Source organism: Chanos chanos, chromosome 3, assembly GCF_902362185.1.
Source record: "Chanos chanos chromosome 3, fChaCha1.1, whole genome shotgun sequence".
In the NCBI taxonomy this organism is placed as follows: Eukaryota; Metazoa; Chordata; class Actinopteri; order Gonorynchiformes; family Chanidae; genus Chanos; species Chanos chanos.
In genome coordinates this window covers 48254521-48270380 of record NC_044497.1, presented here as the reverse complement: position 1 = coordinate 48270380, position 15860 = coordinate 48254521, and the positions used below count along the sequence as shown (strand labels likewise).

General features: G+C 38.7%; 3 protein-coding genes across 3 annotated transcripts; 2 read left to right on the top strand and 1 right to left on the bottom strand.

The window, feature by feature from the left end:
* Positions 1-163: 163 nt before the first annotated feature.
* On the top strand, positions 164-2288 carry pou5f3 (POU domain, class 5, transcription factor 3). Its single transcript, XM_030769317.1, has 5 exons — positions 164-913; positions 1037-1148; positions 1334-1464; positions 1746-1910; positions 2028-2288. The coding sequence occupies exons 1-5, from the start codon at positions 164-166 to the stop codon at positions 2286-2288; spliced, it is 1419 nt and encodes a 472-aa protein (XP_030625177.1).
* Positions 2289-4550: 2262 nt separating this feature from the next.
* Positions 4551-5832, bottom strand: fut7 (fucosyltransferase 7 (alpha (1,3) fucosyltransferase)). The gene is made up of 2 exons (XM_030767959.1): positions 5825-5832; positions 4551-5523 (listed from the first exon to the last, which is right to left on the bottom strand). Exons 1-2 carry the CDS (start codon positions 5830-5832, stop codon positions 4551-4553), a joined length of 981 nt encoding a protein of 326 aa, XP_030623819.1.
* A 6071-nt stretch (positions 5833-11903) lies between these two features.
* On the top strand, positions 11904-14595 carry clic3 (chloride intracellular channel 3). Its single transcript, XM_030769013.1, has 6 exons — positions 11904-11939; positions 12764-12873; positions 13249-13374; positions 13745-13851; positions 13987-14162; positions 14431-14595. The coding sequence occupies exons 1-6, from the start codon at positions 11904-11906 to the stop codon at positions 14593-14595; spliced, it is 720 nt and encodes a 239-aa protein (XP_030624873.1).
* Positions 14596-15860: the final 1265 nt, after the last annotated feature.

Sequence of the window (15860 nt, the reverse complement as noted above, 5' to 3'; positions counted from 1 at the left end):
CTTCAAACTTGGTCGAGATAACCAAGACCTCCATGTATTGACCAAGGACATATCTGCGATTTGAAGAAGTTCTCCTGGTCTTATTATGGGAATATACGTGAATACCCTATAGACTTTGAATTTGAAGCAGTTCTAGCGAATTAGATTCGATTTATTTTGGAAGATGTCTGAGCAACCCCAGAGTCCATCTTCAGACTGCAGCAACCGATCATATGAGGTCAGCAGAGCTATGTACGCCCAAGCGCTGGGCCCGGAGGGACTTGGCACTGCGTCGTTTCAGTTTCCACAGGGCGTCCTTCAAGATCCAAGCATTTTATTTAGTAAACCATCTTTCAATGGCATCAACCCACCGCCACCTCAAACTTTTTTCCCATTTTCAGGGGTCGGGGGGGATTTTAGAGCAAACGATGTGCAACCCGGTGATTTTACGCAGCCAAAACACTGGTATCCTTTCGCAGCTCCTGAGTACACTGGTCAAATAGCCGGGGCCACGACTGCGACACAGCCTGCGAACCTAAGTCCTCCCGTCGCTGAGACCAGGGAGCAAATAAAGATGCCTGAAGTAAAAACGGAAAAAGATGTAAACGAGGAATACGCCACAGAGACTAAACTTCAGTCGCAATTTCCTCCTTCTGCATCTTCCATGGCGCATGGTGTTTACTATCCGACACACTGGAACCCATCGTTGTGGCCTAGCATCTCTCATATCACACCTCCAAACAATACTACACAAATCCCTCCAACTTCGGCTACATCATCTCCCTCCCTTTCACCATCGCCACCAGATAATGGGCTCTCTGGGCCCGCTTTTTACAACGGAGGCTCCACTCAAAACGTGCCAGCAACCCAGGTGCAGAGTGTGGCCCGGAGTAGCGGTTCCTCCAGCGGCGGATGCAGTGACTCAGAGGAAGAGGTAAGAATTTAAGTTAAAATATGCGTTGTCTCCTAGTGAACATGCATCTATTTATCCATGTTAATTTTTTTTTTAAATTATGGTCTATTGTATCAATAAAAGTACTGATTGTTGATAATTAAGGAGAACTTGACAACTGAAGAGCTGGAGCAGTTCGCTAAGGAGCTGAAGCACAAGAGAATAACCCTGGGATTTACGCAGGCGGACGTCGGTTTAGCGTTGGGCAACTTGTATGGTGAGTTAAATGACGTAAATTATCTTGCCTGGTTTTATCGCCACGAATCACGATAAACAACTACCTGAAGTGTATATATCAAAGTTTCCAAAATGATTACGTGGTCTACCCAGTGATACAGATCGAATGTAGATAAGCAAAGTGCACCTCGAATTTGCTTTTTCATATTTAATGTTTTGTTCCAGGAAAAATGTTCAGTCAGACGACCATCTGTCGCTTTGAGGCACTGCAACTCAGTTTTAAGAACATGTGCAAACTGAAACCTCTTCTTCAAAAGTGGTTGAATGAAGCAGAGATGTCTGACAACCCTCAGGATGTAAGTACACAAGATCCTCCTGCTAATTTGTCGTTTGGCAAGGATTTCTTAAACTTGTTTGAGTAAATTAAGAGTTTGGGGGGGGGGGGTAGAGAAGAAGGAAAGGCACTCCTGTAACCCCTTGTATAACGAAGGGTTGTGGGAGTACAGTGTCAGCATTGTAGGGAAAACATTTTTTCCCCAGTATAATATCAAGTCAGTCAAAAGTTATCTAGGAAATGAATGGTAGTGATTGTTTCCCTGCTCTTGGTCTAACCTGTTTGAACTTTTTCCCGTTACAGATGTATAAAATTGAACGAGTTTTTGTTGACACAAGAAAAAGGAAGCGCAGGACCAGTCTCGAGGGTGCAGTCCGTACTGCCCTGGAGTCTTACTTTGTGAAATGCCCAAAGCCCAACACGCAGGAGATCACCCACATCTCTGATGACCTTGGCCTAGAAAGAGATGTCAGTAACGCCCCATTCATATTTAAGAATGTGTTGTAACCAGCCAAATATCACACATCAGGCAGTGTATGCTGTTCTTTATTCTGTATGACTGATTACTTCTGTGTTTTCCGACAGGTTGTACGCGTGTGGTTCTGTAATCGCAGACAGAAGGGCAAGCGCTTGGCACTTCCTTTTGATGATGAGTGTGCTGAGAGCCAGTACTACGAGCAGAGCCCCCCACCGCCACCTCAGATGGGCATGCCACCTCTCCCGGGCCAGGGCTTTCCCGGGCCAACCCACCCTGGTGCCCCGACCCTTTACATGCCACCCCTCCACAGGCCAGAAGTCTTCAAACAGGCTCTTCATCCAGGGCTGGTGGGACACCTTACCAGCTAACCCAGTGTCCGTCAACTCTGGTCCAACTACAAAACGGTGACAAATTTGTTCCTCACAAGCTTTGCTCTGTATGGACTAGACGGGTGAGAACGAAGTGGCAGCAAAATGTTCATTTTAATCTTACTGAAGACCATTTAAAAACAAATGAAAGCATTCGCTAAGAGGAGGCTCCTGAGTTTGGGGAATTGAGATGATACTGTTCTGCTTCCCTTCCCACTGCCATGATAGGTCAGATAGCCATGCTAAATCACCATTCCTTCAGCAAGGGAAAGCTATGGATCAGAAATCCTTTTATGACTTAAGATCATATTTAATAATGCTGCTTTGTTTTTGTTTTTTTTTTACTTTAAACAATCCCAAACTGTTTTGAACTTTTAACTGTCTGTATATTGGCAGGATGCTGCAGCTCTTTAGCAGCTTGCAATGTGAGTTGAGTGAGATGAGAATGTAGATTCTGTTTTGAAGTTGGAATGCATTTGCACACTGTTATGGCTTTGAGTGTTTTTTTTTTTTCAGTGTTTTGTGTGCCCTGTCATAGAAAAATGTGGGGTTTTTTTGTTTTTGTTTTTTTTTAATCCAAACAAGCAGACAGGTTGGTAATCAATTGCAGTTTCCTATCTCTGAATGGAATCTAATTTTTACTCATCTCTTGAAAGACTTGCTCTCAGCTGACTGAGCCTAGAAATGTAATTATATGAATTGTTCAGTCAGTTGCTCACTTGGGATTTTAGTGCTAAGTTTTGTTTTTTTCCTAATGTGGAGATACTTATTGGGAGTCATTGAGGAGGTGGAAGGATCTAGAGGAGCATTGATCATTGCTCTTTTTACCTTACAACCCTTACTTGCACATCTTTTTTTTTTTTTTTCTTCAGCTGGTTTTCTTAAACCCCTTAGGAAATCAGAAAAGCTTTTACATTTTTTTTCCTCATAGTTCTAAATTCAAGTAACTAACACTGTATGTGTGGATTGCAAAATGTCTTGTGCCTTATTCAGTTTATTTGTGATTCACCTTTTAGTATGACCGACTGTCCATGTTTACTTGACATTGTAAATGAAAGCATATTTGATAATTTATTGAAATACTGCTGCAATATGTTCTGACATGCAATAGAATTACATTACCTCTATCCTTCAATGTAGCAATTAAATCCTTTTGTATGCCTATTTTGTGTCTGGACCTGTTCATATTCAGCTTAATTGTAAGCGGCCTTTATGTCCATGTTCACTATAGTAAGGTTCACATTTCTTCTGAACAGTACAATGAGACTTAGAGGTCTGTTGGAGTACAAGTGAAGTGTATCAGCGTTAACACTCACCCTCATGCTTAGAGGAAACCAGTAGGTCCCTGCTTCTGTTCTGCTTATTCTGAATGTGCAAGTTCAGTAAGTGAGTAAAGAAAATTAAATAAAAAATCCAAACGTGACTAATCAACTGATGGAGAGCATGCTATACTTAAAAATAACTTTTATTGGCTTTCAATCACATTCTGTTCACACACTTTACAATGTGAAATTGTGAGCTGTTGAACATTTTTCTCACGTCTCAACATGCACAGGAGATAAGCATTGGTCATACTTCAAGAAAACAAACTTTTAAAGCTCATTATCTGGAATAATTGTTCAACCATCTTATCTGCATGTAATTAAACCACATCATTCATGAATACAAATGGATTTTGAAGGATTGTTAACATAATCTGTAATACGGAACAGGAATGTAAACAATTGGATCCATTCCTATCTCTATCCCCATGGATCCATTTTCATCTCTTTATAAATACAGTATACACATGCATATTATCTATACATATCTATATCCATATATCACAATAAACAAGAGGTTGCTTTTCAAACTCTGTTCTTGTCATTTTACATTTTTGTTCAATAAATATTTTTATAAAAAGTACCCTGAAAACTGTTTTTTGATGCACAGTGTGTAGTTCTGTTCTGTCTTTTTCAACTAAACACTTTCACATTTACCACTCACGCTGTGGTAACATGGTGTGCAGCCATTGCTATTATCTCCACAAGTATCTTTCTTTGACTTGTATGTGTAATGCGTGTAAGAGGAAATGGGTGAAGTGCAAACTGAAATGTGCCTCAAGTCTTTAACAAGTCTTTAATAAAAGTGCCTTTTATTCTGATATATCCTATGTGCATTATCCTTGTTGAGGTGGGGTTTTTTTTATGTGGTGATGTCTCTATCTGAGTGTGACAGAGCTGAGCGGTAAATGTTGATTTTTGTGGTCCTCAACTCTGCAAACTATGTCAAGGTCTGATATACCTTGTTCTGAGGAAGTCTGTCATAGACGGTGCAGATGGTACAGAGCCTCTCTCTCCAGTCAGTGTACAATTTAACTTTATAATTCTTGTGCCATTCAAAATAGGATTCATAATTTTCTTTGTCTTTAGCAAGGTTTTCAAGAAACTTGCCCAGTGTCTCCACTGATGAAAACGTATCAACGTGGATGAAGGAGTGAGGTGGAGCTACAGCTTCGTAGTGTGATGGGGGAGGGCCTAAAACTACAGGCACAGCACCTGCCTGAAAGGAGTTTCTCCATAGTTTCTCTGTGATGTAGTCTGCAGATTCAGTGTTCTCAAAGGCCAAGTAAAAGTAACATTTGGAAATGGTGGGTATCAGGGAACTCTTAGTCAGTGGTTTTCTCATTGCATGACCATATACTGTCACTGGGATGACCTTTTTCAGTTTCTCATAGACTGCAGTCCGTTTGTGTTGATACTGGTAGTTGCTAACCACCCAGCAGGCTAGTATGGACTTGTTCTTTGGGATACTGAAGTCAATGGGATCCTCTCCTCTCTCTATTACCTTTCCATATGGAATTGTGATGTCAGCATCACGGCGATATGACATTTTTAAGTTGAAATATCCCCCAAGGGGCCTCAGGTCTCCACAGTTTTCAGGGGCTTCCAGAGAAAGCCAGATCCATCTTTGGGTGGGAGGGCGAGGAAGATGTGTGGGCAGCTTCTCACGACGTAGCTTCAACTCATGATGATGAAAGACCACAAAATCAGAGTTGTTGTACAAAGAGCGATTGTCTACCAGCTGACAATGAGAGATACCATATTTCTCCCAACATACATCTCCCTCCAAACTGTACGATTGACCATAAGGCCAGTGCCAGAACAGAACCGTGATGTTTTTGGTGGCATTTCGGTTTCGATTGTGATATGCTTGGTTGATGGGGTTGCTGCAAAAACCATTCTTCTGGCTCCACCTCAAAGCAAAAGTGCAAATAACGCAAAGAGCAATGAAGATCGGGCCAGAAGATTTTTTTATTAAATGTTTCATTTGGTATGTCCTTGTAATGGTGTATGGTCCAGCTGTTTTTCCTATAAATCAAAAAGTGTGATTTAATCAACTGAACTCAGTTTTCACTTCCAAAGTCTTACAGTTGGTCTGAGAAAATCTTACAGATAAACTTGGTTTGTGCATGGAGAGCAGACAGACAAAACGTGGCATGATTATAACTAACTGATTTTTGAAATTTGTACAGAAATTGTTTGTAAAATAAATACCTGGCCATTTTTTATTTGTCCTATCCATCTGAGAGGAACTAAAAATATGAATGTGAGAGTAATATTTTTATGCTGCCACTTTTAGGTAAGGATATCAAACATTTTGCTGCTGACTTGACTGATAGATTCAGATGACTTACATCCATGACAGTGCCCAGCATGTTATGTATAGGTTTAGGTTTGTAAGTCAGGTAACTGCAAGTACTTGGACGCATGTATGTGATTACAGCGTAGTACAAACACTTGTGATTACATCCACATGTAAGACATACACATTGGAACATAACATTTAAATTAACATAAATTTCATTTACATGGAGGAACTGTTGGCATGATGACTTCTGAGGGACTGAAGTCAGAATAATATGTTTTGGGGGTTTTTTTTCTCTCTCTTAACAGAGGCACTACATATTCTGTATAAGACTTCACTCAGCTCTCATTATCTACACTTTCTTCTAAATGAGAACAGTGGCATTTTTTTCACGTAACAGGAATGCTGTGTCATTGTTTACTTATATTTACATTTTTAGCAGCTACAGGAGCTCTCTTTTCTCCCCTCCCAAGTCTTTATTTTATTGTCTTTATGCTACACATGCCTCGTACTTCCTTTGATGAGGGTGAAGTGCATCTAGAAGGAACTGGAAACCACAGCAATATCTTTCTTCCTTTTAACAGACTTTATTCGGAAACACTAATATAGAGAACTCAAAAACATTAAAAAAAAATATCTCACAAATCCATTTTAACATAGCCAAACCAAGTCTTTCCTTTATGCTGTGTTTGTTCATGTTTTATGTGGCTTTGATTTCATCAGCAACATTGAGTAATTCACTGTTAAGTTGATGAACTAGTAAATCACTTTGGAAATTTATCTGATTTCAGTAATGTGATCAAGTGTGGGTATATGGCGCTGAAATGTTACTGAATTACTGTTGTAACATGTTTTATGCATTATAAGGGTACTAAATGGCCGAGGAGCAAACATCTATCATTGAAAAGCTCACATTAAAAAATGAGAATAAAATACACATGCCGGACAATAATTTGTCAGCAACTGTTATACAGACAGAATTTACAAATAGGGAATCTAGATGAAGTCATTGAATTGATCTTAGACGCTCAAATGCTACAGTTAGTGCTCTTGTTAATGTAGGAATGTTTAGAGTGACTAAGCATAAGAGCAGGAGCATTTGAGCGAAGAGCATTTTGTGCTGTTTTCAAAAAGGTACAAACAAAATTGCAGCTGGTAATAAAAGGTAACTGAGAAACATCCTAAGCATATTGTTCAGCCGAGACGTGGCATTGATTTTGAAACCAAAAAAAAAAAAAAAGAGAGAGAGAGCATTAAAAGCACATCTTCCTGCAGAGATCTGGCATTGATTTTGAAAGAGAATGTTCTTACCCGTAAGACCGCTGAATGGACGAGGAACACGAAATCTTAGACCGAAGGCTTAGTTTTTGTGTATGTGTGTAGTCTTGGTGTTGTAAGGAGGTTATGAGAGTAAGGTGGAGGTTAAGATGAAGAGCATGTGGTGATGGAAAGATAATTTAGAGCGACAAGTCGGAAGAAATGACAGTTTCCTGTGGGTCTTTGTGCTTTTCTTTTTTCAGTTTCTGTTTTCAGCTCCAAGCCTTCCTTCTTTTCTACCCTTGGTCTCACTAACTCAGAACTCGGATGTAAAGTCTGCACATAGATGAAAAATGAACATAGGCAGTTATTTACAAATATTTAGACGCAGTGAAAGGTGTTTTTTTTTTTTTTTTACTTTTTCAGATATTTACAGTCACAGAACTTGAATTGTGGGATTTTGATAGGGACCTTTAGACACTGCAAGGTCCATGTTTGTCTTATTTTATTGATCGGAAGACAGCACTCAATATAAAATATTTATGACTGAGACGTTCTCTCTCAGTTCTCCTTTGTAAGTGACTGGTGGATATTACGCAGACAGCAAGCAAAGCTGTACTAATGAGCATTTGGTCCCATGTGTGATCACTTTTTCAATTTTCTGTCAGAAACGGAGACATGAAAAAATTAGACATAGATAGGCGCAAGGCAATACTGGATACGCTTCATATTTTGTCATGAAATCTTTATGTTTGTAAGATGAATCGAGTAGTAGTAGAATGTTACCATGATTCTAGTGTTCATTTCCTTCCCTGTATATAAAAAAATCCATTATTCAACGCGGAGCTCCACCGATAGTCAAGAATACAGGAAATGTGTGTGACCCACAGGTTTCACCGCCACACTCATTCTCATACAAGTCTTATCAGGCATCATCAACACAAACTTCAGTTACAGTACCACTATAAACATTATGAATTCATTTTAGAAAAGTCTTCATTGTATGTTCTTGTACACTTACAATTATTTCTTTACCAGCTCAGCAGAAACCCTGTGGTTCTGTTCGATGTGAACTTCGATGTCTTCAGTTTCCGACATCGGAAATCTTGCACCACAGCTTCAATCTGACAAGAGGGAACTGAAAACTGTGTTTGGTAAGGACACATTTTGATCACATCTAATTATTCATTGTGGAGTTCAGGTTTCACATCTTTGATCTTGGAAGCATTTCCATTTTACATCAGTAAAGATGAGATTAAAGTTAATATTTGTACACAAACTTATTTTTGCACTTCAGGGCTGTTGTTACAGATCTTTGCTCGGTGCCACCACTGATAAGCGGGCTTGCCTCTCATTTTGTGTGTGTGTGCGTATGTGTGTGTGCGCGTGTATGTGCACGCGTGTCTGTGTGTGTTTTCTCAACGTCAGAAAGAGAACACCAGTATCTCAGGTATTTTGTTCCAAAACTACAAAATACTTTTTCCTCTGATTTTAATTTATGAATCATCTGTTTAGACTTCACACCTTCATGATTCAATATGGTTCATGATTTTAGAGAAGTGAAAGCCAAGGTCAGGAAAAGAAACGGTTCGAAAGGAAAGACTTTTGTGCAATTGTATCAGTGTTTCACCGCTAACAGCTGTCAGTATAAAATTTGCAGTATTTGCTAAAATGCTAAATGTACAACAAACAGTGATGCGTAATCTTTCTTTTTATTTTAACAAGTAACCAAAGTAGTGAGCATATTCCACTTTTATTCGCACAGGCTATCATGTTCCATAGTACGTCGAGGAAATGAGAGTCCCATTTCACCACAAGTGGGCAGAGTACCACAAATCCTTCTCTATCACTGGGCAACAATTTCATCCCAAGTCCTCTACATACTCGCCATCGCATTTTTCCTTATTAACGAACGTGCTTGAGTTCATGTTTTAATAGTGGATACTAATGTCTGTAGTTACCAGCTTCTGAATCTTGGAGTATATTTTTTTCTCGGCTACTTCTTAATTCCCATTCTAGGTTCCATGTAGGATGGTTTAAAAAGACGGGAGCGCTAAGAACTGGACAGGGCGCCAAGCAGGAGTGAAAAAAAAAAAACACTGATCAATCTGACCCCCTATCTGATTATAAAAGGCCCGATGCGCCCGTTTTATCTAAAAATAAATCAATAATCCCACTATACCACACATCTCACGCTGCTTTGTCCTGGTCACGGTCCCCGTCCTGCCTGGGAAGCTGCTCGCGAGAACAGTCAAAGAGTGACAGCAGCGCTGGTCTGACAGTGAAATGGAGTGAGGAATGGACTTGCACAGGTAAGTTCAACCCTACAGTGTCAGAATGCCACACGAGTTCTTTGTGACCCGAATCTATAGGTACTGATGATGTGTTATTATACGAAAAGACCAAAGCGGGTGCATTACAGAAAACTGAACAAAGAGAAGGAGGAAAGAAATGTGAATATAGAGGTATTACATTTGATAAGCGTTTTTTGTTTTTAAACTAGCTGATTTTAGTGTCATATCCAGCATGCGATAGAATAACTTTAATATCAACTCCCCCAAATAATGACAAACAAGTGATCTACCTTTCACACAAGGAATTTGTCCACGACGTTGGTTTATGAAAATGCATGACGAGAAAGACAGCTTTATGGGTCTATAGCTCTAACTTATACCACCAAGTTACTAGCCTTAGCCCAAGCCAAAAACATAATGAATTGTTTACTTAACTTTGCTAACAAGCCCACGGCTCGTGAATATTAAATGTGTTTGTTGAAGTAATTTATTGCTGAAGTCATTTACCCACTCTCAAGTGCCGACATGGTAATTAAAGGTACAAGCCTGTGTCCAGTAGGTGATTTGTTATTTTTTTAAACGGGGGGGGGGGAGGGTAATAGTGAATCCGTATTAGGTTGCTCTCAAATGTAATAAATCTCCTCCTAAAATGATATTGGTATTTTATGCTCTTAAATATGGAACAGGGATTTACAGGCATTGATAAAGGTATGTGTTACGTTTGATTATATATACACGTCTGGATTTTTTTGTTGTTGTTGTCTTTACAGCTCTTAGACTGCTCAAGTGACAGTTTTTCCTCACAGGGCCAATGTGCTTCTGTCTGGAGTCAGTTTTCACGTGCTGGTGTTCTTTTGCAGAATCAGGAGGCCTTTCATGTTTCATTTCCTCCCCTGAGGGTGGTTGCTATAGAACAGTAAACAAACAAGAGCGTTAGACTGTATTTCTGTTCATTCTGTTATCAGAGTAGAGAGGGAGTGTTTTCAATTTTGTTTTACATCAATTTGATGATTAATACACTAGGTGTGGTAATTGGGATTTACTCTGAGCGACAGCCAACCAACATTCTACACTATTTTTATTAAAATATCCTGATATTGTACATGTCACTGATACAGCACATATGTACACAATATGTACAGCATAAGTGGTTACTGCCCTTACAGTGGACTCTCAGCTAAACATACTTGTATGTGTAGTGTACAACTTTGCTCACGAAATCTCAGGGAGGGTGTGGCTTATGTAATTTAGGAGAGGTTCAAACAAAGAAATGTCTCATGAGGATAAAAGAGTGATCAGAATCCAGTGTATGATTGTGATGTCAACACAGAGAAATCTGGATTCCACAGAGGGGACGTCACATTGATTACTATTGCTGTTGTCAGGCCTGCCACACACCATACAGTCAATTCACCCTCTCTTAGTTTCTGGTCTCTTTCTCTTATTCTTTTGATTTCTGGTTGTGAGTGATGCTTTCATCCTTTTACTTTGTCAAAACCCAGTTTAGTTGGTTGGTTGTGAAATGGTAAAGTAAACATTCAAACAGTTAGCTTGTTTTGAATTGACTCAATTCAGGGAACTGATCAGAAATTCAGTTCTCTAGACAGAAATTTAACATTAATTTTCAGTCTATAATTTTCTGTAAACATTTGTTAAATTTGACAAATTTATTATTTTAAACCCACCTCCTAAAATGTTCTGGATTTCATTTTCCAAAGTTAGTGTCTTGAAAATAAATCAGTCAAAACTCCTTTAATGGAGGAAAAAGTGAGTAATGTCTATATAACATTTACATCGTAAAATTTAGATACTGCTTCAGAAGTAGTCTCTTTTGTTTTCCATGACTGACTAATGCTCACTTTGTAATGAAAACAAAAAGAGCATTAGGACTTTGGGTGCAGAGAAAGAAGTAAAGAGTAATTGCATGTATTAACAGAAAGAAAGAGAGAGAAATTCAATGACCTGAAGAGAGAATGGAGGCCTGTGTGTGTGTGTGTGAGAGAGAGAGAGAGAGAGAGAGAGAGGAGCTACAAGTCCGACTGGTTCATCCAGTGGGCAGGTATTTCGAATGCTCCAGACTGACAGGTGTGGAGAAGGGCAGGGAGGAGGAGAGAGAAAGACAGAGAAACTCTGCAAAAGAGGCCAAGAGGAAGGGAGAAGGTAGCATGTGATAGAAGAGAGCTAAGGGTCAAGAGGGTCTTCAGCACAAGAGAGCCACATCTGTTTTCTTTCATTTAACCATATTTCTGCTGTAACTTGAATTAGATCAGTCAGACTGCTGTGAAGAGGAAGACGTGTGTTGTGTGGAGGAAGCGTGGTGAGGGTGTATACGTCTGTCTTCTTCTGAGGCACAGTGATGACCACAGTTACAGCTTTTAGAGGTTTCTGAAGAGCTCTGCGGTTTTGACAGTTTGGAAACCAACAAGAAACCAAAAGGATGGCAGAAGCACCCAAGATTGAACTTTTCATTAAGGTAAAAGTTTCACTGCCCTTGCTTCAACAGCTAAGGCTTTCAGACAACTCCCGGGTACTAAAACATATATAAATCTATTCAAGATGAATGTCATTTTTGAATGTTTCGAGATTGTAATCTCTGTCAGTCTTTCTCATCTTGTTGGTTTGTTTGGCAGACATCTTTGATTTCATTGGTTGACTGGTTTTCAAAGATTGAGGAAAAGAAAAGAAGCTTGTCAAGTTTGGAGACTATAGTTTGGCCTCTGGTCTGTTTTGCCCCCAGTGTAAATGCTTGTACTTCTTAAAATACCTTTGGCACAATCCTGAAGTTCATTCAAAACAACACTAAAATGTTAATACAACAGAATTCTATGGATGTAACACAAAAGGAAGTAAAAACAACACACAATAAGATTGTAGATTATATAATAAATGTAGCAGTTTACAGGTGCTGATTGTATCTATGATGAATCATTGAACTTAAAGTGTGAAAATGATGAATAATGTTGTTACATGCAATTTTATACACGATACTTAAAAATTTGTCATTTGTCAATTTTTCATCTTATTTTTACACATTTTACTCAACTAAACAAAGCCATGCGATCTTGTAGACTCTGTGTGTGAGTTGTTTAACAAGACAGGATATGATGAGAAGACAGATTGAAAAAGCTGATTTGATCTGAGCTAACAGTAACAATAACATTAAACATTCAAAGCATTCTTATTAAACTGTACTGTCCAAACTGGCCTTGTATCCTGTGCTATGTTTGTGGTCTCAAACATAATGGTTGCATTGCTTACAATCCAGTGAAAATAGTGACCTTCATACATGTCTTACAGGCCAGTGATGATGGTGAAGGAGTTGGCAACTGCCCATTTTGTCAACGTCTCTTTATGATCCTCTGGCTAAAGGGGGTGAATTTCACTCTCACCACAGTGGACATGAAAAGGTGAGAAATTCACAACTTCCTCTTTTCACCATGATCACATCATACATCTTTGAACACTTAGAATTTAAAGCATTGGTCTACATTGACAGGCTGGTACACACACTGCCTGTGAATACTCATTGTGTTGCATCATAACTGTGGAAGCTAAGACTTGTGTGTCATGTTTCATGCCTACTGTCACACAGAACTGTAATCTGTTTACACTTGGACTCTTTTAAATACCATCTAAGGCACTGATATATCAGTTCTCTCATATTGGTTTTATCGCCACGCTTTTTAAGTTTAGTGGAGAAAAACTCTCCGTCGGAAAGCGTAGAGAGGACGATGTTGGTATAATGGGTTGTTAATGGTTCTGTCCCTCACTCTCTGACCCAGGGCCCCTGAGGTACTGAAGGACCTTGCCCCAGGCTCCCAGCCACCATTCCTCATCTTCAATGGAGAGGTGCGCACTGATACCAACAAGATCGAAGAGTTTCTGGAGGAAACCTTGGCTCCACCACAGTGAGTGTACCTTTAAAGTTCCTTAGCCCAGACTTAAACCATAATCTTTTTTTTTTAATATAAATCAGTACTTCAAAAGAAGATTATGGATGCAGTGGAGAAACAGTTCTTTTTAAACTATGCCTTCTACAAGTTGTGTAATTATTTCTGCAACTGTCTTTCTTTTTGAGTGAAATTTGTGGAGAAAATGCTTAAGACTGTATTTTTGGTGTTGCAATTATTATCAAATTTAGTTTGTGTAAAAGTATTGATTAGTGAATAATGAGGGCAGAGATATTTAATCATGTTTTGGCAACATGGTTCAGTCACAACCACAAATCACAAATCAAAATGCATATTGATTGTCTCTGTTGTGTATATTTAATCTCAGGTACCCCAAACTATGCTGTCGCTACAAAGAATCTAATGGTGCAGGAGATGATATTTTCCACAAATTCTCTGCATACATTAAAAATCCCAACCCTGGACTCAATGACAGTAAGAGCCTTTTTCATATGGTGCTTCTATTTTATCTCTAAGTCTTCTAAGGATCGTCAAGATTTTTTTTTCGAACATGTGTATTAATCATGACTTTCCACAACAAAAAGTTGTTAACTGGATGTTTGTTTCTAGTGTTGGAGAAGAAATTTCTGAAGAGTCTGATGAAATTGGATCAGTACCTGTTGACTCCCCTTCCTCATGAGTTGGATGAGAACCCAAATGTTGCAGAGTCCACGCGAGACTACTTAGATGGGAATTCTCTCACTCTTGCTGACTGCAACCTGTTACCCAAGCTGAACATTGTTAAGGTTCTCTTAACACATTGTTTCTTTTTCATCTGTGTTATTTAGTACTGTCATATTACTAGACTCTGTCCTGTATTGTACTATCAAGGACAAAAAGATTAAGTGCAGATACAAAATGAGTACCACTAATGCCAAAGTCAAGTGATATCTAGGCCCAGTAAAACCAGTAGTGTCACCAGTTACAAAACTTCAAAAAGCAAAAAGTGTACTTTTTAAAATTTTTATCAGTATGTAAATGTGTGATTCACTTGCCTTCTCTCTCTCTGCTCAGGTTGTTTGTAGGAAGTATCGAGACTTTGAAATCCCTACTGCTTTAAAGGGCCTGACCAGATATCTTGAGAAAGCCTATCAACAGGATGAATTCCGCTACACCTGTCCCAGAGATGCAGAGATCCTGCTAGCTTATCACTCTGTGGCCAAATATCTCAACAAGTAAGGCTACTTGGGGAGTAGGTTGTACATATATATATCAATGTAGAGGGGTTGCGGAGCAGAGGTAAAAATCTCCGAGGTGGGGAACATGGTGGAGATGTTATCAACCATACCATGAAACTGTTTTTCAAGTGTTCTTAAGGTGATTTAAGGTCATTTAGATTAATTTATTGGTGGAGGTTTGATTTCATACAAAGTCCCCCTCGAGATTTAGGGATAAGTAGAGAAGAAAGGATAACAAAATAATTATGCTTTAAGATGTCATTTGTATTTTTTTGTCTGTGTGATTGTTTGTTTTTTATTTGTTTCCTTTTTTTTGACATATATACCCAAAACCCAAAGATGGGAAGTGGTACAAAAGTGGCATTTCCACTGAAGTTATAGTCCTGAGTGGAACATGCGTGGGCAACTAATGTACATATGATTTTTCAGATTTACGTGGTATCTCTTTGTTTGGTCATCATTACTGTATTCTTCTCTGTTGCTATCAACTCTGTTGTTAGCAGTATCAGCAGTGACTAGATCCTGAAATTTTACCCCAAAACACTGAAAAGAAGCACTAAAAGCAGATCTTTACAAAACAGATGAAACAGATGTTAATGTCATCATAATACTAATTCAGTCACAATGTTGATGTAAGTGTGTACGGTCTGTTTTTGTCTATTTTCGAACATATTTAAACATTAAAGTGGTGTGATGTGCAATTTCCAATATCAGCCTGAGTTACATTGTCTAAAATAAATTTCCTTTTGTGTAGTTACTTTACTTTACAGACTGTGAATGAATGTCTTAGGTGCAAAATTTCACATTTCATTTCTAGCTTAAAAAAACAGAGTGATTACAGATTCCGTAGACATTTGAAAGTTGTTGTTTTTTTTTAATTCATAAGAACTCCCTCCATATCTTTTCTATTTTGATTCTATAGACTGGTGTCTGGAATTAACTTCAATAATCCATTAAAGCGAGAAATCTTTATACTACCCCAGAATGATTTAATACATAAACCTCAGTGAAATATTGATATGATATGTATTGGTTCTGTAAGGCTAACTACAGTGCACACAGCTCATCACCCAGACTCAGGCCTTGCTGCCTACAGGCATCTGTTTCATGACTGGATTCAAATTATTATCATGTTCTGATGGTGATTTATGGACTAGAGTCTTCTTGAACAAGCTCTAATATAAATACCTCAAACATTATGAAGTAGATGTATCATATGCAGTCCGCTATTGGAAAAGTGTCATGAGTAGATTCACGTATGCAAAT